Genomic DNA, 25831 nt, shown 5'->3' with positions numbered 1-25831 from the left:
TCACTTTCCTCTTTTACTAAGCCATATTCCGGTCATTTTGAGGCAATATCTATATCTATAAATGAGGGACAGTGATAATGCTTCACAGGACTATTAAGAGGATTAATTGGGATAAGAAATGCAAAACAAACCTTGGTACCTGGCAGGTCTTCCATAAATATTAATTCCACACACTGTTTGCACCTACTGCACACCAGACGTGGTCCTGCATACTGGGATATAATGGTGAATGTCCCTGTGCCCTCCTAGAGTCACCCTCTCCCTCTCTCTGACCCTCCTTACTCCTGGGCAACCATGATTTTAAATTCAGATTTTGGTCAGATTAAAGGAAATGTTACATCTTTGGATTGCTACTAAATATAATGAAACAGTGAAAAAAGATACATTGTGGCAATAATGAAATTGATTATATGGGTTGAATTTGAACATCAATCTCTTTATTTAAGAGGAAGAAGGAAACATTTTAGTTGTAGGATCTAAAAATGTCACCAGTATTTTTGGATACTTTCTTCAGTATCAGTATTTTCATTAGAAATGAGCAGAATCCTTCCTTTAATTAAAAACATTGGTTTGTGGGTTTTTTTAAAGTAATAGAAAATTTTTTGAGACATTCCAGAAGCTACATATGCCCTTGAAGGATATTAAAGTGGCATTACTGACATGCTGTTTTTCAGATGACCCATAATTTGATTTAATTTCTCTCCCAGGTAGCTTTAAAAATAGCCTGGAACCTTCCATTTGAAGGACTTGATTTATTTTTTAGAAATGTTTTGGGAGTGGAGGGACAGGTGTTTGATTTTGGTTTTGTCGCCTCCGTAGTGCTCAGGCAAAAGCATCTGAAATGAGCGGAAGGAGAAGATAATCTTTTCCTCAGCCATTACTTCATTTCAGCTACTTACGGAGTAACCTATGACAGCATGGTGTTTGAGGGGAAAGTAGAACTCGAATTTCTTAGTTCTTTTGGAAGTCTAATAAATATTAACATAGAGGTATTATACTACGAAAAAGAATTGCAGTGTAGAGTTGGCAGATACATTGTTGGAAATAAACTGGGCAAGAAAAACACCAAAGACAAAAAGCTGACTTGAATAAAAATGCACCCTGGTTGAGGCTAGCAGGATCATGCATTAACCTCTCAGTAGTACCCATAGACGGCCAGTCCTCCTGCTAAGCAACCATGTGATAAGTTGGGCTAGTAACAGACCGACTGCATAATTTCCGTAATTTTGCTGTCAATCACTTCTTCTTCTAACTGTAGAATGCCCAGAGCCTGTATTTTCAAACCACTTAGTGATTTGGGGATTTTAGAGATTATGGGTACAAATGCAGAGATGGGACTGCTAAGAATCCCTGAGTTAATTGAGAAGGGAAAGTAAGGCTGAAGTCGAAGGCTGTGTTCTAACACTGGTTCTCTAGAAGAACTGAAGGATTCATTAAAGCAATTCTTAAATGGCCCTAGAAATTCTGATTTGCTTGGGAGATACTAAGGTACATTTTTAGAAGTCCTGATTTGAATAAATTGACAAATTATGATTGTTCATTAAGCTAGAAGGTAAATGCAGTATACTGCTCCTCCCTAGGGTGACCCATGAGAGTTAAAATGCAACTTCCATAATTCTAGAAATCAAACATAATGCATACCTGCATATTCTTCCCAAGATGCAAGAATGTAGGCAAATCACTATATGTCTCTATTTTTTTTCTCTGATATATGATTAAAAAAATAATAACATAAACCAAGCAAAACATGGGTGATTATGAAGGATGAAGGATTGGGAAACACTGGCCACTTTGAGGACTAGCTGACTTAATGGCCCATTAAAATCTTTTATTTTCTCAAAAGGTAAAGAAGCTTACCAAGCTTAAATTCAGTATGAGGTCTCCACAGAGATAAAACGTTAGCAGTCTGTATTAGGGTCAGGCAGGGTCTCAGCCAATTAGATTTGCACACTTCCATTTACTATGTCAAGAAGCCTCAGGAAAACTGGGAACCAAGCTCAGTAAAATCAATTCCACTTGAAATTTTAATGACCATTAAATTTTATCACTCTATCTTACGTAAAATTAGAACTTAATTTTAATTCCAAATTTATGGCAATAAAACTGGAAAGTAGAAGATCCTGAAAGTGAACTAGTCTATGTCCGAATATATGGATGTTGAGTGACTAGATATTTTCTTTGGAGAGTAAAAAAAAAAAATATGAAAATGTGGCTGGTTCTGTTTATCCAAAGAGATGCAAAGCACAAGTCTTCAGGATTCAGCTGTCTCCTTTGAGTCAAGTGTCTACAAAAGCCTCTAAAAAAAATAGACGCCCTTTGGAAACATCTTAAAAATGCAAAAAAAAGTGTAATTTTTGAGTTGAAGTGCCAAGTTTTACTCTGTGACAAAGTTTTCTAAAAACTTGTAGAGTAAATGAGCCAAGTGTGTGTTATAAATTTTGTAAATTGTTCCCACAAGGGGGGAATTTATTTTATGTGTCTCCATATACCAACCCCTCTGCATTGACTCTGTGAAAAGCAACACTTCCAGAAAATATCCCTTAGTGCCTTTGTCAGAGTCTGAATTCTGGGCTCCATGAGCACTGGGGCTGATGAAAGAACAGCTTATGTTTTCTTGTGAAAAATGAAAACCGTCTAAGCATGTTATGATGTTTTGCATTGTTAAGCTTGTCTGGGAGTTTTTGCCATGTTTCCAGAGTCAACTATCACCTTACAATTTGGGGCAGTTTCATTTGGATCTCAGTTTAATCACTTCAGGACTACTCTCCTTTATGTGTATCTGCTTATTCTTCTCAGTCACACCCCTGGATAGGCCTCAAACTTTGGATAAATAATCGTGTGTCTTCCATTTGGTTGCTATAACAAAGCTACTGTCAATTGAGTGGCTTAAACTAGAAACATTTATTTCTCCCAGTTTGAAGACTAGGAAGTCTAAGATCAAGGCAGTTTCAGTACCTGCCTTCAATATCTGGCCCACTTCTGGAGTCACAGCAGGAAAAGAGCAGCTAGAACACTCTTGAATCTTTTCTAAGGGCACCATCCCATTCATGACGGATCTATCCTCATGAACAATCCCCTGCTGAAGGCCCCATCTCCTGATATCACTTTAGGGATTAAGATTTCAACCTGTGGATTTGGGAGGGAGGGACACAAACATTCAGGCCATAACACCCCATTCTCCACTTTGTCTTCTGTCTCCTGATGACAGTGACAGTTGTGAAAACAATATTCTAAGGAATGACTAACATGCAGCAGATTTAGGAACACATGCTCAGCAATTATACGTTTCTGGTTGAAACCGTTTCCATTGACTGTAAAACAAATCTCTGAGGTTCCAAATATTAATACAAGATCATTGAAAGAAACTATAGTTTTCCCTTCTAGGATTATCTCCCATCCCTACCTCTGGCAGATTTTCCAGAATATGAAGAAACATTGGAGAGGATTTCTCCAGACTGGGATCTTGAAAACTGACTAATATTATGTTTCAATTATTAACAAAGACTGATTTAGTACTTGTTCGTTCCTATTAAGATTTTGCTAAATCGATCCCAAAGGATCATGGTCTGTGCATCAAAGGAAAAGAAAATATCCCTCCCTGGCTGGTTAATGAATAATCTTAATGGTGCCAGCCAATGCTTTTGTGTCATACACTGTGCCGACACTTCTAAATCTATGTCATTGACTCCTTGCACCGTGTCTGCAAGATAAATACGAATCTGCCTATCTTCTGCACTTGTGTACTTAAATGCCTGAAGAGCTTATGGAGAAAAGAATTTCCACACTTCGTTTGTTTCAGTTCTTGGCCTTTCCTTCTTTGAATTTCTTCCATCTTTTTTTTTTTCTAAGAGAATGATTCGTTAGAAAACGTATTAAGTATTTAGTGTGGTAAAATACTGACTCGCCCTTTACCTTCTCAAGAAAAAGATTATAAGAAAAGCTAAACGATTTGTTGGAAGTGCATTAAATAAAATCAGGCAGTACTAGAGGCTCATGTTAGTGAAAGTCCTCACTGCTTCTCTATTAACTTAAAACTATTTACAAACCCTTAGGCTCTAAGCTTACATACACATGGCAGCTGGTGTGTGTGTGTGTGTGTGTGTGTGTGTGTGTGTGTGTGTGTGTGTGTGTGTGTTGGCATGTGGGGAAGATTTTAATTCCTGGTGCAAGATTATGAACAATCCAGTAATCTCAAACACTTCTAGGAAGGAGAAGGGATCATTTTTCTTTGTCCATGCTGCACCTTTTCTTTTTGCTTATTCATCATGTTTTAAATAAACAGACCAAAGAAAGTTGTTATTAAAGCCCTCCTTAGGCTTCTTCAATTTCAGTTTTAAGCCAGGTTCAAAATATTCTGGCAAAAACTAAAGGCAACATTGAAAACGTTTGCATAAATTTTAAATTGTGCAAAAAGTGATAAAACGAAAATGAGCTGAAAGAATGAGTAATAAGCATCTCCTCATATCTTTGTCTTTTTATCATAATCAGTGATGATATGGGTTTTTAAAAATTGGTTCTGAAGTGCATTCCCTTTCCAGAGTATCTGTATTACACTTAGTCTTCTAAATGTAATTTGTTAGAAGTTTAGTGTTTACTTTTAAAAGTGTGAAGGCTTATTAGCATGCTAATAAATAACATTTAATGTCTATTAACAGAATTCTATATTTGCTCATAAAATGGAATAGAAAAATATTACCTACAAGAGATTCCATGCCTTTACTACATTCTGGGTGTAATTGAAATCCCTAGTTCTCATTTCACTGTTAGAAAAGAACTAATAAATTTGTCACCAGTGAAACAGGGCTGGGGGGAGAGGCCATTTATGAGCTCGGTAATGAATCTAACTCGCGCAGCCCAGACCTGAAGGACTTGGGAGACCAGCACAGTCGAGGTACCAGTTGGCTGTATAGCATCACAGCTAATTACGCTTAGATCTTTGCTCTTCTTCATCCTTTTTTCTGATGTTTTGCCGGTGGTATTGGCTGTGTGTGCTTCAGCTGGCCTAATGTCAGACCCAGAAGTCAGAAGCAGTTGCAACTTGCTTAAGAAAGACATATGGCAAAAATATAATCCCTTTGATTATATGGTAAATAACTCTAAGAATGTGTACAAATAATGGTTTTTATTTGAACATTAAATCTTATTGTGATATAGTATGTGTTTTTTTTATACCGTCACCTGACATCTGTTAAAAATAAAGTTCTGGAATGCTGTTCTGGCAAGTGTAATTTTGAGAAAGAGGCTCTGAAACAGTTTTCCAGTGTAAACCCTAATCTCCACCACACACAAAATAGAGCCCTAGTGGTAATAAATAGTATTGTCTCTATAGATAAATATATAAATATATCGTTTTTTTTTAATGTGGATTTTAATTTGTTTTTGAGAGTATAGACTCCTTTGAGTCACGTGGACCTGGATTCCTGTCTAAGCTCAACCACAATGTGGAATTCAATACATTTAATATCTTTGAGTCTGTTTCTCTGACTATACAATGAATGATATTAATAATATTCACCTGTTGAGTTTGCGGGAGCATTAAATGAAAACATATTTTCAACAAATAATAAGCTTTTAATAAATAGTGTTGAGTTTTATGATACTGGTACTTTAAAAGGATGTTTTTGTTAACAGCCACGACACATATACCATTCTCCCTTTTATTCCTGAAATGAAGCAAAGCCTTTTCGTGTCCCAGGACTTTTGCATTTGCTACTTCCTCTCTTGTGTGATGCTTTTCCCTTAGCTCTTTCAGTGAGAGCTCATTTTCATCCTTTGAGTTTCAGCTCAAATGTCACCTCTTCATGGGAACTTAACCTGACCAACCTGTCTAAAGTAAATCTCTGTCCTCACCCCCCATCACGGTTTTTGAGTATCTTATTTATGTGTCTTCTTCTTTGAGTGTAAACTCCATGAAGGCAGAGAGACCTTCTCTTCCTTGTTGATAACTGTGTACCCAATGTCCAAAAAAGTGTCTGCCTCAATAAATGTGGATGAATAGATGAATTAATTAAATGAATACGTGAGAGGAAGGAGGGAAGGTGGGAGAAAGCAAGGGAAGGAGAGAGGAAAGACATTGGAAGGAAAGAAAAAAATGATGGAGAAAAAGAATAAAGGACAAAAAGAAGAAACTTTATGGCCTGAGGAATGATTTATATTCTGGGTATATGTATTTATGCATATACAACTGTTCAATGTTCTTTGAAAGTTTAAAAGTTGGGTAAAAATTTTCTGGTTCCTGTTGTCTTTTCTTGCCCCCCTGGTCAGTGTGTTTCACCTTATCTTCTCCTTCCAGAAACTGACAGGGGTTGTTCTGCTATAGGGTGAACTTCCTCTGTGAGGCAGGAAGTAATTCCTATAGGATACCAACACCTTAGAACAGATGGTTGCCAGACTTTTTGTAAAGGGCCAGAGTCTAAATATTTTCAATTTTACAGGCTATATGCTATCTCCCAATGACTCACCTCTCCCATTCCAGAAAGAAAGCAGCCATAGACAATATGTAAAGAAATGAGTGGGCTGTGTTCCAATAAAAGTTATTTAGGGAAACTGAAATTTGAATTCCATGTAATTTTCACATGTCATAAAATATTCTTACTTTGATTTTTCTTTATCCAAATAAAAGTGTAAAAACCATTTTTAGCTCGTGAGCCTATAAAAACAAGTGGCAGGTTAGAATGGCCTACTGTCCTACTTTGCTGACCCCTGCCTTAGAATGAACTAGTTTAATGGTTTTCTATCCCATGATTGTTTGCCTCTGAAAAGATGAACTGGAGTGGGGGGAGGCAAAGAATACATTTCTATTGGTAGAATTTTTAATAATTTTGCAAATGGAAGGAAAGCATAATTTTGAGTAATCAGACCTTCCTGAACTCCTAAAAGCACATTACATCAGCACTGCATTATCCACAAGTAAGGTTGTGAGTGTTAAAAGTAGCTTTCATGACTGGCTAAAACTGCCCAGGTGTGTCCATTAGCAAGCTCCCACCTTATTTATTCCTTCGTATCATAGACTTCGGAATTTATGATTAGTTACTTCTACGGATGTTTGAAAGCAAGACAGTTTGAGGATACTTTAGCTCTACAATCCTGAAGAATTTTAGCTCTATACTCCTGAAGAATAAAATGCTTTAAATTTCAAGTAATGATTTCCCTAAAATTTGTGTGTTTAAGTTGGGTAAGCAATTATTTGGGGAAAACATTTTAAGAGCACAGTGTGATATCATTTTCTAAATGCAGAAATTAAAAATTTAGTAGAAATTATTATAGTCCTATTAGTGTTATTTTTATAGCTATGACTATTTATAGTGCTTTCGAATATTTTAAGACAATGGAGTTTTCCAACTTTTTTCTTTACTCAAATCTCTCTTAAACAGCCAAAGCAACTGTTTAAAATTCCACCTTGGGAAGATGCTAGTCAGACTGCAATGAAAAATCAGAATGAAGCTCAATTTGAAGAAAAAGCAGTTAAGTATTTCATAAGTAGGAATATTTAGGATATTTGGAACTGAATAGTCAAAACACGTCTACTTTATTTTAGGACATGTAGGATAAGTCAGCCTTCAGGTATGTATCTCAGTAGTCTAAGTAGAAACTTAGTTGTTGGGGTTTTTCCTTGGTTTTCTTGGGTACCAAGAATAGTCGCACCATTGATGGTCAGAGGACTGATAATCTGAGCTTAGTTTTAAATCCCTTAACTCTCTTTTTCTTCCTACCTGTGTTTATATATCAGGAAATGGAGTTTAATAATAGTTTTAATCTTAGTTGAACTGAAGAAGAAGCAAGAAAAACCTAACTTGTGTCAGCCAAATATATTATTTTAAAACCATCTGCTTATGTCTGATTATTCTTATCAACAGTCTGTCCCTTTAGTATAGAACAGTGAGCGGTAACGATACAGAAGCCCACAGGAGGACTGTGGAAGTGAGGGTGAGAGCGCCTCTAATACTTGTTTCTTGTGCTTTAATTCCTGAAAACACTTGAGTAAATAACTGCATGTAAATTGAGATGTGACTTACTGGAATTGCTCAAAGGTAAGCAATTTAATTCTCAAAGTGGGCGGTTTGCTCATACCTTTCAATGACTTAGCGTGTGACGTGCGTGATAGTCAACAACAAAGTGCTGCGATTCTCAAATATTCAGGAAGAGGAGCTTGGGACAGTGGGTTCCATAGGTTTCTCTGTGAATATGCTTCACCTCGAAGTCTGGAAGATGTGTGTCCTTGAGGGATTCAGAGGAGATGTCAGCCTCAGGGTGTCTCATTAGGCCAGCTGTGTTTGGTGACAGTCAGATACACACCCTGAAAAAAAAAGCATACCCAATTGTTTTCCACAAGTTCTTCATGACATAAACCTCCTCATAACTTATGCCGTAATCACTACTGCACTGTGATTTGCATATGAGTTCAGAGCATATTCAGCTGATATATGACTAAGCTCACCACTGGAGACATGTACTTTATTTTTTAAAATGTAAATCCTTGGGGGAAAAAATATGGCATGTTTGTTTCTGGGTTGTTGGCTTTCTCCCCCTACTATTCAACTACTGTGCCTGCATCTCTTTTGGGGGACAGTCAGGCTTTGCAATTACATTGGTTGTCATTTGCATTGCCCCTAACCACCATCATAGCCTTTATAGTATCTGCAAATAATTTTCAGTGTTCCCGAGTCCAGATGTCATTCACTGAACTCTTATTACCTGTTACCAACAGGTTCACTGTGGAATTGCACAGTTCCGGGAGAAAGAAGGTTCTGTATCTTTTCCCCTTCATTTTGTTTGTAGTCTTATCCTCTAGGCACCTATGCACCAACCACATTACATTGTGCATTAAAGCAGAATCTTAACGTGATTCTTCATTTTAAAGGGGGAAAAAAAGAAAGAAAGAAACGTCATTGCTTTGCTCCGTGATCTGAAACATAAAGGGTAAATGTGAGATTTTTCTGGTTTTAGTTTTATACAGTTGACTGGAAGTGTTTACAGGGATTTCAAGCAAAACCCTACTTTGCCTCTCAGGCTGCATTTTCCAGCGTGAAATCTGTTGAAACAAACCGGCAGAGCCCCATTTCCCTATCTTTCTCTTTGTCTTCCCTGCCCCACCCCCGCCTCAACAAACACATGTACACATCCCACTTCCAGGCAAGTGCAATCTCAGACTTCTCTGAACAAGGTCAAACAGCGACACAAACAGTGTCAGAACAGAAGGGTTGGTGATGGCCTCATAACAAGACTGCAAACCCAAAATGCCACCCGGAACCCTACAGAAGAACAGCTGGCTGTCTCAAGTCTGATCAGGACAGTGGTAGTGGATGAAAGAACAGATCAGAAATGTGGAGCACATATTTTGACTCTGTTCGTAAATCCTGCTTCTGATTTTGTCAGGGATTTGTCACACCCTGAGTGAAAAGCAGGTAACAAGGAGTGTTACTGGGTACTCCCTCTAGGCTAGGAAATGATACATCCCTTTAAACTGGCTTTTCTTGATAAGTCTAAGTGTTGGGGAGGGTTATTGACAACTTTCTTATCTTTTTTTTTTTATGTTCAGTTAGCCAGCGTATAGTACATCATAAGTTTTTGTTGTAGTGTTCAGCGATTCATCAGTTGCATGTAACAGGGGGTTACATGCTCATCCCAACACATGCCCTCATTAATACCCATCACCCGGTCACCCTGTCCCCCTACCCCCCTCTCTTCTGCAACCCTCAGTTTGTTTCCCGGAGTCCAGGGTCTTTCATGGTTTGTCTCCCTCTCTGATCTCTTCCCATTCAGGGTTATTATTGACAACTTTCTAGACAAAATCTTGATGCCTTGCTGTGGTTTTCTTTTCAGTATGTCTTTGTTGTTATTTTGGATCCTGTAGTAGATTATTTGAAAAGGACACTTAAACAGCTGGTGAAATGAATGAACAAGGATACACTGCACGTATCCAGTGATGGATAAAATGAACTCTGGATGGTTGGGAAACCACTGCATGCTGCTTTCATGCCACTGGTTCTAAAGTTTGTCTTAAGTGTAGAATAATTTTGTCTGACTTTTAATAGATAACATGCAATTTTACATACAGATCATTGATTCATTTGGTATATTCAAAATCAATTTAGGCTATATTTTAAAACTTTTTTTGGTGTTGCAACATTAAGGTTGTTTGCAGTTTTTAGCTCTTTATTTTGTTTTATTTTAAATCACTATGTAAAACACTCATTTTTGTGATGACTACTAAAGGTCTTTTCTTTCATTTTAATATTCTCAATTTTAGAAAAGAATATACTTGGAATTATTTCAAGCTGCTTTAATTATTAAAAAAGGTGGAAAATGTGTTAAATGTAATGGATTGCCATGTGAAAATTCATAGAGAAAAAAATGCACAAACTTGTATTTCATTTTATATCATTTATATAGAAAGTAGCAAATAAAGTGTGAGTAGTGATTAAACAGAGTTAACACTGACGGGAAAAATGCCACGCAGTGGTATCTCTGGATGAAGCCAAGTGGATTTTTCTTTCAGAAGAGAGGCTTTTTGCTTTTGGAACAGTAATGGAAGGAGTCCCCATTGTGGGTCTTTGTTTTTGAAAATTATTGGTCCATCATGGTCTTTCAGTTCCAGAGACATTTTCAGAATTATTCTATGCTCTTAAAGATCCTTAGACTTGGAAGAGCGAGAGACTCTTGTTATATTCTTATACCAGTATTGTGCCTTTTCATTTGTCAATGGATATATGTAAAGCATTCTTGGAAAATGCTGCATTATTGTGATAAAGTCACGAGGCCTGTTCAACTATACTTACCAGAGGCAAAACTCTGATTATTTAGACCTACCAGGCGTCTAATTCATCTCTTAGATGGGATGGATGAATCAATGGGTCTCATTGATTGGCTTGGCTAAATCAAACTGTTAATGATCAGGGATTCAAATACCAACGATCCACATAGCACTCATTTCCTAACTTAGCCTATAAATATTTGCCCATTTCCAGTGATGCTAATGAATTTGCCTCAGTTCAGTCATAAATTCCAATGTACAACCCATTGTGACCAGGAGGAAAAGGCATATAAGCAGCTCAAGGCAGGTTACTAACCTGATCATAAAAAGTTAAAATACATCTTTTTATAGTACATGTGTTACAGACCTCTTCCAAAATATACCTTTCCCTTCTCGATCTGCCAAGTCCAGAATGAATTACGGTGTGTTGTCTAGCAGCATTATTGACACTCAGAAATTGTGTGTAATACTCACATTATAAAAAATAGCTAGCACTTCACATTGGAACTCAATGGCTATCAGTGACTACAAGTATAATCTTTTAGAGTAAACATTAAATAATTGTTGCCATTTTAGGTGTTTCTTAGATTGCTCCCCTCCTTAGATAGAATGAAAGAATTGTCACAAAAAATCAATAGCAACAAAATGGGTTTTTCCCCCGAGAACTTTTTTCTTCAAAACATAGAAGATCTTTTTCCTTTAATTTTTGTCTAAACTTCCACTCCTCTTTCTTTCTTTCTTTCTTTCTTTCTTTCTTTCTTTCTTTCTTTCTTTCTTTCTTTCTTTCTTCTATTGGTGTTATTTATGCAGAAATACTTCATATAGGAGAAATCAATAGATTCAGCTTAATAAAATAATTTATTTGTATGATATTCTTACATCTTATTTCAAGTGTTTTTGTTGGGTTGGTAAAAGGACTTGAAGACCTCTGAGAGTCTGCAATTCTCCTAAACGTGTATGCAGAATTATGTATATGTTGTGGATAATGTACATTTTCCTGGGGAGAAGATCAAGTTTCATCAGATTCTCAAAAGTCCCTGACTACAAAAATAACGACTGATGTATTAAAACCACTCAAAGCAGCAGGACTATAGTGAGAGCATCTTCACTATTTCTGGAGGCTGTCTTCCCTCCTGGCTCCTCCTACCTTCTAACCCCCCTTTGAATGTCCCAGTACTTTTCAGGATCCAAGTGTGGGAGTGTGTGTTCACAGTGGGGGAGGGGGCGAGTGTTGAACCTTTGGGTTGAGCTTGAAGATAAAATCTGTTGAAATGAAAATTGGAGATTAAACAACAGGAAAACACTGCACTTCTGGTGGGAGTGGGAGAGGTGAAGAAGAATAGAATTTACTGTGCTTACATGTTCATTCTAGGACATATGCCAGCATTTGTTTCATGGGCTGCATCAGTGCCACAGTATTGGCTTAAGGTACCTCTATTTTAATAAGAAGAACCAGAAAGGAGTGTGGACATATTTTGTTTGAGAATAAATATTTGCAGTAGCCTAATTCTTTTATATACAGAATTATAATAACCTTATCTGCCCAAAAAGAAGTCAGCCATTTATATTTTCAATGTACTTCTTAACTTTTAAAAGCAAGTTAGTAAGTCCATAAAGACTAGGAGTAGTTTCTTTTTATTGCTAGCCTACGATTAAGACCAAACAACTGTATCATTTAGACAAAGCTCACTAATTGGCAGCGATGGCTGGTATTCTATTAGCTGCTGTTGATTGGCAAATGGAATTATTGAAATTCAGGTTAATGAACTGAATTGTCTATTGCCCTAATTTTCTCATTTTGGTAACATACTACATTTTTCACAGAAAGCTGTCTCAGTACCAATTTGGAATGAAGTAGGTTATAGATGAAAAGACATAAGTAAATTACATTGAAGTAAATCATTTCTTCATCTTTGTATTTTAACAAAATGGAGTTTTCTTTGACAGTTTGTGTTCATAGTCTTAAAGACTAGGCACATGTCTTAGCTTGTATTGCTACAACAAATTGCCACAGACTGGGTGGCTTAAACAACGAGCATCTCTCACAGTTCTGGAGGCTGAGGAGTCCGAGATCAAGGTGCTGGCGGATTCGGTCCTTGGCGAGGGCCTTCTTCCTGCTTGTCGATGGCCATCTTTTCTCATTATGTCCTGACATGGCAGAGAGCAGAAAGAGAAGCAAACATTCTGTCTCTTCTTATAAGAACACTGATCCCATCCTGAAGACTCTGTCCCCATGACCTAATTACCTCCCAAAGGTCCCAGCATTGGCGATAAGGGTTTCAATCCATGAATTTTGTGAGGATATGAACACACAGTCCATGGCAATGTGTGTTTCTTTTAAAATCTTGTAGCAAATATTCAAGTAAAATGAAGACACCAATACATAAATTATATCAGTTTATCTTCGCCAAACGGAAATCTGAATTAAGACAGACAAAATTTAATTCTACTGTTTTCACATCATATGAAAACTCTGCTTTCAAACTAGCTGTATGTATGCTTTTAAAACTAGTTGTATGTTTGCTTTTAAAATGTGTTAATCCTAAATAATATGAGCCCATAAATATATGGTATGGGGAAAACTGAAGGCCCAAATAGTGGCTGTAAATGTTTTGAGCCTTTCAAGATGGTTCATATAAATGTGATACTGCCCAAAGGCCATTTCTGTCCGTGTGAGGTATCTAATGAGGTTCTTCTGTTCAATCTGCAAAGGATGATAAAGCATTGCTGAATGGTTTTGTCCCAGATGGACTGTGAATAAGATGCCTGGTAACAACAGATCAGAGCCCCCTCTTCGAGGCATTATTATATGCATTTATTATGAAGCATTCAAAAGTGACAGTACACAAGTCACCCACAAAACAGCAGTTATTTCATGAAAATTATGGGGGTGAGGGTGAAGTTCTCTCAAGTATGCCAACAAAATGCAGTTAAACAGATTATATTGCTAAGAACAGTCTGCTTTGGGCTGATTTTGCATAATATATTCATTTCACTTGTACCCACATAGCCAAATGTTTTAAAGGTATAAATGCTCAACTCAGTTTCCCAGTCTGAGGGTGGGAGGTCGGACTGTGGAAGTCCTCAAAGGCAAGGCCTGTATGTGTTAGGTAAGGCTGGGAGTGTGGCAGTGAGCGCCACGTTCTTGGTGGTCCTAAGTGTCCAGAGCCCACTTCGGTCCCTGTAGGACTACCGAGAGATCTGAGCTGAGTGGCTCTCTGTGCCAGTTCCCCTCTTTGCCTCTTAGGAAATCCAGATGCCACACATCTCCCATTGCTTAAAAGGGAGAAAAGAAGGAAGAGTGGCCTTGATTTTCCCAAAAAAGATGGCTTTCTATTTTCTTAAAGCTTCAGACTCTCCTCTCTCAAATTCAGCCTCTTTTTTTGGCAAAGACTTCCTGTCTGTAGCTGTCAATTCTGAAAAGAGTTGAGAATATAGCTATCGCTTTGAGAATGCAACCATGTACTTAATCATTTAGCTTTGTAGTAATATTGTCAGGGACCCTTTTTAAAACCCAGATTTCTGTAGAACCTTCGAAGATACTGTAGATGGAGAAGGCCAAGGCCCATCTGGGTTCAAGATTGGCTGCACGCGACATCTTTCTTGCTTATTTTTTCTGCCTTGTTTCAGTTAACAAATTACTTCTTAATTTTAATTGATGAAGTTATTCTTACATCTGAACTTTACTTTCCAAGTCATACTTTTTAATGTGTACCTAACTGAGCACTGGTATGTGTGCCAAAGTCCTTTTTTATATCACTACTGTCATCTAGTTGTTCATATATTCAAATGTATGTAATACTTATAAATCCTTAAGTAGATAAATAATTTTACCAGTGCAAAAGTGGTAAGGTTTATTACCATTTGGTCACTGTATATGAGTTTATGATATTTACCATTAAATTCAACCTTGCAGTCTGAACACTAGCTGAGATGAGAAGTACAGTGATCGTTTCATGACTCTTTCTATCATAGAAGTCATCCTGAGTAGGAGTTTTCATTTTTTGAGATTTTTGAAACATTATTACTAATGGAGGATAAGTAGAAAATCTGAAAATTAAGTAAACTTGAAATAATTTTTTATAGCTTTTTTATAATTCTGCATTATGCTTTATTTGCAGGACCGTGTAAATGCATTAGAAACGGTAAGTTGGGGCATTTTCTTTCTCCTTCTGTCAGAATTACTGCTGTGTCCTGAGGTGGATTTCAGAGCACTCCCCAAAGAAGCAGTTCCAGAAAGCATTTGTAAAACTACATCTAGGATTCAAAGGGGAGAATAAGCTAAACTATACCTGAAAGGTATGTGGATACAGATTTTTAAAGTGAAAAAAGAGAAAAAACAAAAGTGTGCCTATAAAAATGGTCACTGCTCTCTCCAGACTGATGATACCAAACGTACTAATTTATGGAAAATGTAATTAAATGTAATCAATAGCCTATATATTTGTGTCTGTATTTCCCAATCACTAAAAGGACTGGTTGATCAGAATCTGAGATTGGGGTGCTGTTTATACTTTGAAGTGTAGATATTGAACCTCAGTATTTCTGTACATTGTTTTCACCAATACCCAAATAATGTTAAAAGCTAGTCAGCCTTTTTCTCAATAATCTTACTTGCAGGAATCTAGCATTAGGGAATAGATTTTTTTAAGGTGCGTGAATGTAAAGACTACGTGCTTTCAATATTGATTGTGAAATGATTTATTTTAAATGATTTTAGGAAGGGGGGGACAACTTATTGTGTGACAATGTAGTACTGAATGGTTAGATAAAGTGTGAACTTTTCCACCCAGCATACCACTGTGGTTACGGAAAAGGCTTATAATAGAAAACCAACTGAAAAAAAATAAAATCGTGTGTACTTCAGTGATAACATGTAATGACAGACATGAATAAAGAATAGAAGAGACTGAGAAAAACTCATAAAAGTGACTTGTTAGACGAGAGTTAGGACTGTGATTTCATTCTTTTCTCTGTCTTTTCAAGTTTTATAAAATGTTATATTCCTTTTATAAATAAACCTTTTTGTAATAAAAACCATGTGAATTGGAAGAATGGTAAAATAAATTATGGTACCACCTTACGACGAAAGATTATTCAGCCATAAAAAGTCATATTTTTCAAAAGTAAATATTGCCATGCTGTTTTACGGAGGGAAGGGGGAGTAGAATATACTGGCATATGAAGAGTATGATGCAAATATTGAATATTTTGTGTTAAAAAAGACTTTCAGAAAGCAAGCACACAAAATATTAAGAGTGGCTTAGGACCAGTGGTGATTTTGATTTTTTTTTCTTTATATGTTTTTAATGAACAAGAAAAAAAATAAGAAACCTTTAAACAATGTGGCCAATAAAGAATAAAAGATTTATTTTGTGAGTGTGAGAAATGGAAAGATGCTAATGAAGCACATTTTAGTCCTGTGTAAGCAAGTGATTTTGATTGACAGTGTCCAGACCCTCGTGGGTAAATAATCTATTCCTTAGATTTAACTGGGCCATTTGGAAATTACACTGACCTTCTCAGTTCCAGTATGATGACATTGTAGGTGAATAAAATGTTTAGTGTTCTTCCACATATATTTTACTTACCCTTAGGAAGTGTCTTGCCAACAGGATTTGGCTTGTGAATTAAATGCTCTTTTTAAAAGTATGAACAAAAACAAATTTTGAGTCTGAGAACTTGGGTTCAGCATACAAAATACCACTTATACAACATTCAGCAAATCACTTGTTTGTTGATTCCTTCATCTTTAAAATGATAATAATAATTAAACTTACTTTGTCAGGTTATTGTGAGAATATATGTGAAAATATTTAGGGCCAGGTAAACATTAGGTTATCATTATGTGATTGCTTATTATTTCTTGTTTAATCATTTTAATTATGCCAATATGCCATGCAAAACTGAAAATTATATAAACAACCAAAAGCCTATAACTTTTATTAACATTTGTTAGTCTTTTGTATTTATATAATCTCTTTACTAAAAGTACTATGGAGTATGATCTGAAGTGCCTTATCCTAAGGGTTTCTTGAGGAATAAAGGTAAAAATAAAAAGTCATCATGAGAAAAATAAAACTGATTAAATGGACGAGGTTTTTTACAGTGGCAGTTTTCTCAAGATGGTTTTAATTTGAAATAATTATCGTAAGTAAAACCATAAAAATGAAGATGCTTAGTAATAATGTTAATGCTCAAATATTAGGAAGTTCTTTGACTTCATTTGGCATTATAAGCAGCAGATTTAATACACTTGGTAGACTATTCAACTGGTAAAGTGTTTTATAGTTCATAAAATCAAATATGCTGAAAGTAGTCTCGATCATTTATTATTCTCTCACTAACTCAGCACTTAAACTGTAGAAAATGGTGGTGGTCTACATTTGGTTGGGTTGGTATTAACATAAAAAGTGTCAAATGTAGGGTGTATGTTATGGTGATACAAATCTGAAAGAGTTTGAAATTTCATTGTTTCATTAGGAAATTTAAAATGTTCAATAGTTACAATACATGAAAATAAGATGGTCTTTTCATCATAATGAGCACCTTGATATGTCTTGTCACCAGTGATCCAAGTGCTTAGGTCACAATCATGTGTCCATTTTTCCCCCCTTCCTCAATTTTCCCCTCTCCTTCTTCACTAGCAGGTAAGCTTCTTGGATTAGAAATTACATTTTACTTACAAATGCATCCCAGGGCCTGTAAAAAATGGGATATATATTGGACAATCAGTAAACATTTGTAGAAGGAAAGGATGAAGGTTAAACTGTGTATATATGACCCTCAAGTAAGACTGTTTTTATGAATATAGGTATGCACAGAACCAGTTCAATAGTTGAGGGAAAAAAAATTCCCCAGAAGCACATCTATTTATTTTTTTCGCTAGCCTTTCTGATTAGTATTGTACTTTATTTGATGTTTCACAAAAGCTCTTATGATTTTCATTAAAGTTTAATGTGATTTTTTTAGGAAGGAACCAACTTTCTGCCAAAATATGGTAGGTTGATTCCCCAAATAAAGCTAAGTAATTATCTGAAAAAAACCTAGATTGATCGCCCCAGTTGATGGACCACGGATGAAACATAGCAGTGGATATTTATTGGATACCGTATAAGGCACTGTGTTGACACTGAAGAGGAGGAAAGGAAGCACTGTGATCAGTTCTCTCGAGGAAACTGTTATTTGAGAAGTTACTTACATGTAAATAAATTAATGATATAAGATAAAAATACACTGTCTACACCACATGAATGAAACACAATGCGCTTCGTAGGAGCTCTTATAAAGAAAAAAAAATTGTAAAATAAGACGTCATCATGGTCTAGGTTCTAGGAAAACCACAGATTTTGTAGTTTGAGGACCTGATGGAGGAGATTAGATTCATCTCTGAAATTCGAAGAATCAGTGTCAGGCAGAAAGAGCCCGAGAAGGCATCCCATGTTGGGTCTGTAATGAAACTTTGAAGATAGTAAGGAACAAAAAGGGTTTGTTAAAAGAATAGTTTTCCAAAAAAGTAAGATTATGAAATCATGACTCTTACACAAATATGAAATGAAGTCACGACATGTGAGTTTATTTAACTCATTACTTAATGAGAGGATGAGTAAAATGTTACCTCTCACTTAAAGGAGCAAAGAACCACATAGGTAGGCACTAGAGTGCTGAAATGAACTTAAAATATATGCAAAACTGGCTGCTTCTTCAGAAGTGGAGGAATGAAATCAGTTGAACCTCCCCAGACAGCATTTATTTGCATGTCTATGAACAAGAATCATTTGCATTGCTATCAGCTACCTACAACACAGAGCGTTAAAGTGGTAGCGTGGCCTTAGAGCCAATAGGGAGCCATTAATGGTTTTTAATCAGGGCCTGTGGCTGGTAAATGTGTGTGGGAATGCAACTGTTGTAGTTCTGTGCGGGGTAGAGTGCGGTGGTGAAAGACTGCGTGTAGGATTAGAGAAAGCGCATGTTGGAGATAATCCAACTTTAGAAATGTGGTTGGAAAATTAGGGATTGGGCACTTGGTGCCAAAAAGGCAGAGGTAAATGGATGCCCTTGTTTAGAGAAGGGAACTGGTGAATTTAGTGAGTGGGAGGTCAAGGATGAAGAGGAGATAGAGACAGTACAGTAAGAGTCATTTGAGGAAGTTTAAAAGGAATGTACGACAGTTCAGCTTGGAGGTGTAAATTCAGTTTTTCATGTCAACTCTCAAATATATCTTTAGTTTCATTTCCATTAATACCATAATATTCTCATACCTTCATATTAGAGTTAGGCGTAACTTCAGTTAACAGAGAAAGCCAAAAGTAATAAGGGTTAAGCAAGGTAGAAATTAATTTCTGTCTTGTATAACAATCTAAATATATGGTGTCTGTGGCAGACACGGTGTCAGAAACCCAGACTGCTTCTGTCTTTTTGCTCCACTGTCCTCAAAATACTGCTTCCCATTCCTGAGCCAAGATGCCTGTACCACCTCCAGCCCTTATATTTGCATTGTAACAAGAAAAAAGAAAGGAAGGGAGAGCACGTAACTTCCCTCTAGTAGAAACTAGAATTTTCCCATATTATTTCTGTCCATTTCCATGGGCCAGAATTCAGTGACATGATTATAACTCTGGGATTCAAAAAGAGAACGAGATAAGGCATAGACTTTTGGAATTTTCAAAGTAAACTTCTAAACAGCTCAAGTTCAGAAAATAAATTACAGTAGAAATTATGAAATATATAGAATAATAGCAACACTGTGTTATAAAATGTGTGATACAACAAAAGTAGTATTTATGGGAAACTTAATGGCTTACATGCTTATATTAGAAAAGAATGATAAAAAATAATGAACATATCACACAACATAAATTAAAAGCATGGCACAAAAACCTTAAAAACAAAAAAAAGGGTAAAAATGGAAGATTATAATGAATAGAAGACAAACATGCAGCATGCAGGGCCAATAAAGTAAAGCTGGTTGTTTAAAAAGAATAAAAATGACCAATATCCAGTATGACTGATGAAGAAAAAAAGAAGATACAAATGAATAATACAAGAATGAAAAAGTGGATATAATTATAGCTATTTGAGAATTTAGCCACATACAAGGGTATTGTGAATAATTTTGTAATTATACATTTGCAAATTAGGAGAAATAACTAAATGCCTAGAAAAATATAATTTTCCAGAACTAAGAAGAAATAACATACTATTAGTAAATTTTTTAAAATAATAAAAAGTTTCATCAACAATTTTTAACCAATTACAATTTTCTCCAGAAAGAGCCACAAAGCCCATGTAAATTTTATAGATAAGTTCTACCAAATGTTATGGGAACAGATGATTTTAATTTTATAAAAGCTCTTCCAGAAACTAGAAGAAGAGGGAACATGCCAAACTCATTATGAGTTGGCATAACCTTCGAGACAAAACCAGACATAGAAAGTATAAATAAGGGAAATTAAGGGACTTTTCATGCATTAACATGGATGCAAAAATATTATACACAAAATATTAGCAAAATAAATCCAGGAATGCATTAAAAGGATAATTCATCATGAACAAACTGAGTTTATTCCAGGAATTCAGAGTTGGTTTAATATTAGAAAATCAATCAATGTAATTTATCATGTGACAGATTAAGGAGAAATAAATTTAATAAGGTCATCTCAGTAGATGAATAAGAAGCATTTATTCCCATGATATCATTATCATCATCAAAAGCCTTTTAGCAAACTAAGAATAGAAGTGAATTGACTTAATCTAAGTCATATGAAAAAACCCAATGGCAAACATTACCTTAGCATTTTGAAAGTCCTCCTTTGAGACCAGGAACAAGGAAAGGATGCCCATTCCACGGCTTCTGTTAGATACTGTGCATGCAGTCCTGGCCAGAGCACAGAAACTAGCATTATTTTCTAAATAGTGTTACTGTCTATACAGAAAGCTCTAGGAATTTGTAGTTAAATCAAGAAAAAGAGTTTAAGAAGTTTATTCTATAAAAACCTTCTATAAAAACTTTTTACAAAAGTCCTTTTTCCTTCTGACTCCAGCAACAAGTATAGAAAAAATGTAATTAAAAGTATACCAGTACAAAAGTAACAAAAAAATACAAAATACATGGGGGGAATAAAATCTAACAGCAATAAAAATACAAGTTCTTCATAGAGAAGACATTTGGGAATAGTCGAGACACTTCTGAAGATGAGCAAGTTGGGGGTAGTTCTCCTACTATGTATCAAACCTTATTAAAGCTGTGAAAATTAAGATAGGAATATAAAAATAGGCCCATGTAATCAAATCGACTACCCAGAAACAGAAATACCTGTGAACAGAAACTTGATGTCTCTGATGCAACTGGCATCACCTATTGAGGGAGAAAGGAGGAACTTTTCAATAGGTAGTATTAAAAAAAAGACGAAATTGAATCGTTATCTCAGATGCAAAAAGTCTAAATGTGCCTGGTAAAAGACATAAGCAAGCATTTCAGTTGAAAAAGAAATATATGAACATATTCATTAGTAAACAGGGAAATGCTAATTAAAACCACGAAGAATTGTCATTTTCTTCAAATTACATGTATACATTTTATGTACTCTTTTGTGCCAGTGACATGTTTTGCCAAAAAACAGAGGGAACGGAAACATGTTAGCAGAACTTTTTTTTTTCCTAATTTTATGACAAAATGATTAATGCTGTCCCTGAAGGTAATGTTCAAAGATAGCTGATGACTTAGAGTCTTCAGACTGGAAGAGCACACCCCGAGGAGTATGCAGAGATTTTCCAAGGGGTCTTCAGACACAAATAGCTTTAAGAGAATCCATCTTTACATCCTCAGCTTCTACAGGTACTTCCAGCAGAGTCCTTGAAATGACTTTGCTTGAAGAGGCCATCTTACTTTTCCTATTCAACCTCCTCCCGCTTTATGAGAGAAAGGTCTGCCTTTCACCCATCCGGGGTTCCATGATGGCAGATTCCCCCAGGCACTTCAAGTTGCCAAACAAGGGGCACTTGATGATTTTGACGTTTTCATGTCCTCTTTAATCAAGTGACTAAGGTAAGCCTCCTTGTCCCTGCTAGTCATACATGTATTTTTGATAAGACAAAGAGTTTTATTGGATAGATGAGGTATTGGGAAGAGGGTGTTCTGAAATCAACATATGTTGTTGATTGATGATGAGGGGGAGGAATTCCAATTTTATTTGATGACCTCACCTCTCTTATCACCCTACCATAATCGGAGAACGTATAGCTCCAGAAAACAAAACTGAGTCTTGGAAAGAAATCATCGAAAGTGTCTTATATCATCCAGGTGACAAACTTTGGCCTGGCTCCATGCCTTATTTATCTGTTTTAGGATTATAATTCAAAAGGCCGTTATCACAGGGCACATGAAGTCAGACTTTTTTTTCTGCCAGAAAGTAAGCCTGATTTAGCTGATTGGTTTGACAACAAGGACTAGCTTTGCCAATTCACAGGTTTAAGGTTTTAATGAAAATACTTAATGCTAACATAAAATAAAAGTATTAAAAATTTATACTGATAGAATGGTATTAACATTAATAAGATTTTTACTTTTCTCAGTACTTTTTGCATATGTAGAACTCATTGAAATGCCTCTAAGTGAAAGAAGAGCAGTTGTAGTCATTTGACAAGTCTTGGTAAATAAAACCTCTTTCATATACCTTCCAAAACAGAAAGTGAGTGACTTTAATAACTACATTACAGTCCTTTGGCAAGTCAAGTGGTTTCTAATTCTTTGCTTTCAACAAAATTGAAAGAAGACCTAATCGAGCTGATAGATCATTAAAATTAATTTTTGATGACAGATCACTATGTAATCTTTGCCATAAAACTAGGAAGGCGTTCAAGAAATTGAGTGACATTGTTATAACCAAACTACTTTCATTCTCATGTACTTTTTTATGTGAACAAGACTTCTCAGTGATTAAATCTATAGAAACAAAAAAATAGAAATAAAAATGAAATGAAATCCTGTCTTATTCAAACAAAAGTTAGTACTTACCCGTGGATACATGAGCTAATTAAGTACAGGAGAAGAGAGCGCAGTATCCGTCCCATAAAGGGATATACTTTTAGAAGTCTTGGGGTCTTTATAAAGTTTACATTTAATAATTTTTCTCAAAAATTTTAATAGACCTAATATTGTAATGATAATTCAATCTATAAAAAGGTATAACACTTGGAGCATTACAGTCACAGGGCATTTTAAAAATCAGTTTTTCTCTCTGTACATATACATTTTTCTTACAGAGAAGACGAAGTATGATAGAATAACCAATAAAAAGACTTCCAAGCATAAATATTTTTTTGTATTGGGATGAAAGTCTGTTGGGGAAAATAGATGGGAAATAAATTCAAAGGGCAAAGGAAAAATATAAAATTTCTGTCTTTTAAAGAGGATCTTATTTAGTTATCTTGTCATTGGATAAATGGTGGTAACAAATTATTGAAGTATTTGAAGTTTGCTGGGTAAGTTTATATGAGTAATTTAAGAGTTTTATTTGAAAATGTCGGTATTTACAATAGTCCAGAAATTTCATCCTTTGCACCTATCTAAATTTATGATGAAAACGTTTAGAAAACTTAAAAATGTGTATGGGGGTGGAAGGTAAGGGAGATATATAGTTTAAAAAATTATTTTAGGGAGTCTCTACTCAAATTTTGACAATCATTGACTTGGAACAAATGTGTAATCATATAGCTGTAATGTGTCAGTGTTTAATCGGCTTCTCATATCCAAGTGACCTAAAGTAATCTAATCTCCCTTGTTTTCAGTGTGTACTCAAAGAGATAGTATAACTTACAGGGTAAATCCTAACCTGTAGCAATATGGAGAAATAGATACATACATTTACATATATTGAGAAAAATTATAGAACACTGAAAACTCTTAGAAATATGGCTTTGATTTAAAAGACTGTTGGAGCCTTTGGCACACCTCGAAAGGATTCTATCAGCTAATACTAGTGGTAACAGTTTAGTAGCCAGTAGATCTTCAAGACCTTGGTGTCCAACAGTACAAGAGAATGCCAGTGTGTCTCTGTGGAAATCACCAAGCAATGCCATACATTCTTCCTTCACGTGTCTGCCATTACAGTAGACATTTGCTGTTGGAGTTTTTATTTTTAATTGTTTCCTTCCCACCTGGAGCCAGCACTAGTTGTGCTTCATCCCACTACATGTGCAATCCACTCTTCAGGCACATAAGTTGTTGAAGAAGGACCATTATTCTCTGTTGGAACACCAAATTCTGCTGTACGGCGCTTAGGAGTATATGGTGCCAATAGAGTTAATGCACTTACTGAAGTGTTAAGCCCAGGAAATAACTGACTTGAGAATGTAAATCTGGCCAAATAACTGTTAATTATTTGCAGTGTTTCTTCTAAGTATTTGTAAGAATCTTAAAGCTAAGTAAAACTTGCCATTATCTCTTTATAAAGCCAGAACTTGCTGTTTCAAAACCAAAGATCAAGCTAGGTTCATTTTTGGTTTTGCCAAGGCTATGAGCCTCTCATTGAAGTTGCCTGAAAGGTTCAGTCAAATTGGCTTTACACCAAATAAAACGCAGTGTGCTCTGTACAGTTTTGACCCAGAATCAGGTGAATCTCAGCAGTTTTGGCTGAGCTACATTGTAAAATTTTGGATTTGTTCGAACTTGACACTTCCTGGGAACCCATTCAAACTGAAACCGGAAAAAGGTTTTGCACAAACCCTGTCCTAGCCCGTTCTGCCAAGTTTCCCACTGCTCTAATGTTAGTCTACCTTCTGTATATTCGCATTGAGGGCAAACGGAAATATCCTCATGAATCTCTCATGAGGGATCTTGGTGGAAACAATCTAGACATTCTCCTTTCGCCACCTTGTCCCAAAATACAGAGCCTGTTTTCTGCATTCGTCAGAATTAAAGTATGTATGTTTTCCAATAATGGAGTCATCTTCAAAGGGTTAAAGTTCTGAAACATGACTGTATTTAAGGTCAAGCAAAGAAAATGCTACTCAAACAAATAGGCTGTGTGTTCGGAGTTGCAACCTTGTGGCAAAAGGTGATGACCAATTTAAAAATGTAAGACTTCCTTCAGCCTGCAAAAATGGTTTCTTACAGCCCTGTCAAATTTCTCATAAACACGGTGACATAGGGAAAGTGTCTTGAGAAATTACATAATGAATACGGTTTCACCGGCAGGTGAATTTAATATTATCAAATTGCTCAGCGTTTGGAGGTCAGACTGACAGCTTCATATTTGATGCCGATAAGTAGTCACACCACCTGTCTAACTGCATTGCTAGACAATGGACTTCATAGCCCTGCTTTAAATACTATCAATAACAGGGCATTCTCATTGGAAGAAGCTCTCACTTTGTACTGTGCAGATAATATGAGTGTATATTACAAAACACAATGGAAGGAGCTTTCTGAAAAATATAATATATAGAAGAAATGCTTTCTGTTTTCTCTAAGAGAGCATGTATGGGTGAAATCTCAGAGTAATAGTGTATTAAGTCTTTCTTAAGATCCTAACTTAACTATAAAACAAAATATTGATATTATGCCCTTAATATATGGTTGGTGGGAGTAATGTGTGTTACATTTTTGAAGTAGCCTTTAAATAGAAAACCGTTTGGGGGAATTTTCGTTTTGTGCATCTGGTTTTAACCGGTTACAAGTTTCAGCTGAAACTTGTATTTCATGCCTAGTTTAAATGATGGTGATATGGTAAAAATAGTATCTCATTCAGAGTCAGAAAAGCTAGGTTCTGGTCATATCTCTCTCCATGGCCAGGCACACAATCCAGGACAAGTAGTTTAACCTCTTGAAATTTCAGTTTTCTTATTTTTTTAATGATTGGACTGGGCTAGGTGATATCTGAAAGGTCCCCTCCCTGATAAGCTCTGGTCTAGTCTAGAAGGAATTAAAAATTCTGGTCTTCAAAATTTCTGACTTACTAATAGTTACTATCAAGCAGTGTACCTGATTTAATTAAATAATATTATATACCAGGAACTTGTTGAATCTCTACCATGGTTACACCCCTCAGTATATAGCAGATTCGGTCCCTCCTGCCA

General features: G+C 35.9%; 1 protein-coding gene across 4 annotated transcripts in view; it reads left to right on the top strand.

Annotated features, from left to right (window-relative positions):
* CEP128 (centrosomal protein 128) overlaps window positions 1–25831 on the top strand; it is a 375253-nt gene that overhangs the window by 302575 nt on the left and 46847 nt on the right. For 3 of the 4 annotated variants that reach the window (XM_045807714.2, XM_045807712.2, XM_045807713.2), the window contains one exon: window positions 14875–14898. In XM_045807714.2, the coding sequence (XP_045663670.2) occupies window positions 14875–14898 (24 nt within the window). Of the gene's footprint in view, window positions 1–7373; window positions 7464–14874; window positions 14899–25831 lie in introns of all 4 variants that reach the window. The other variant, XM_087856159.1, reaches the window with a different exon arrangement.

This window comes from Ursus americanus, chromosome 26 (assembly GCF_024610735.1).
Source record: "Ursus americanus isolate L20-20 chromosome 26, mUrsAme1.1.p, whole genome shotgun sequence".
In the NCBI taxonomy this organism is placed as follows: domain Eukaryota; kingdom Metazoa; phylum Chordata; class Mammalia; order Carnivora; family Ursidae; genus Ursus; species Ursus americanus.
This window is presented reverse-complemented; position numbering and strand designations above follow the sequence as displayed.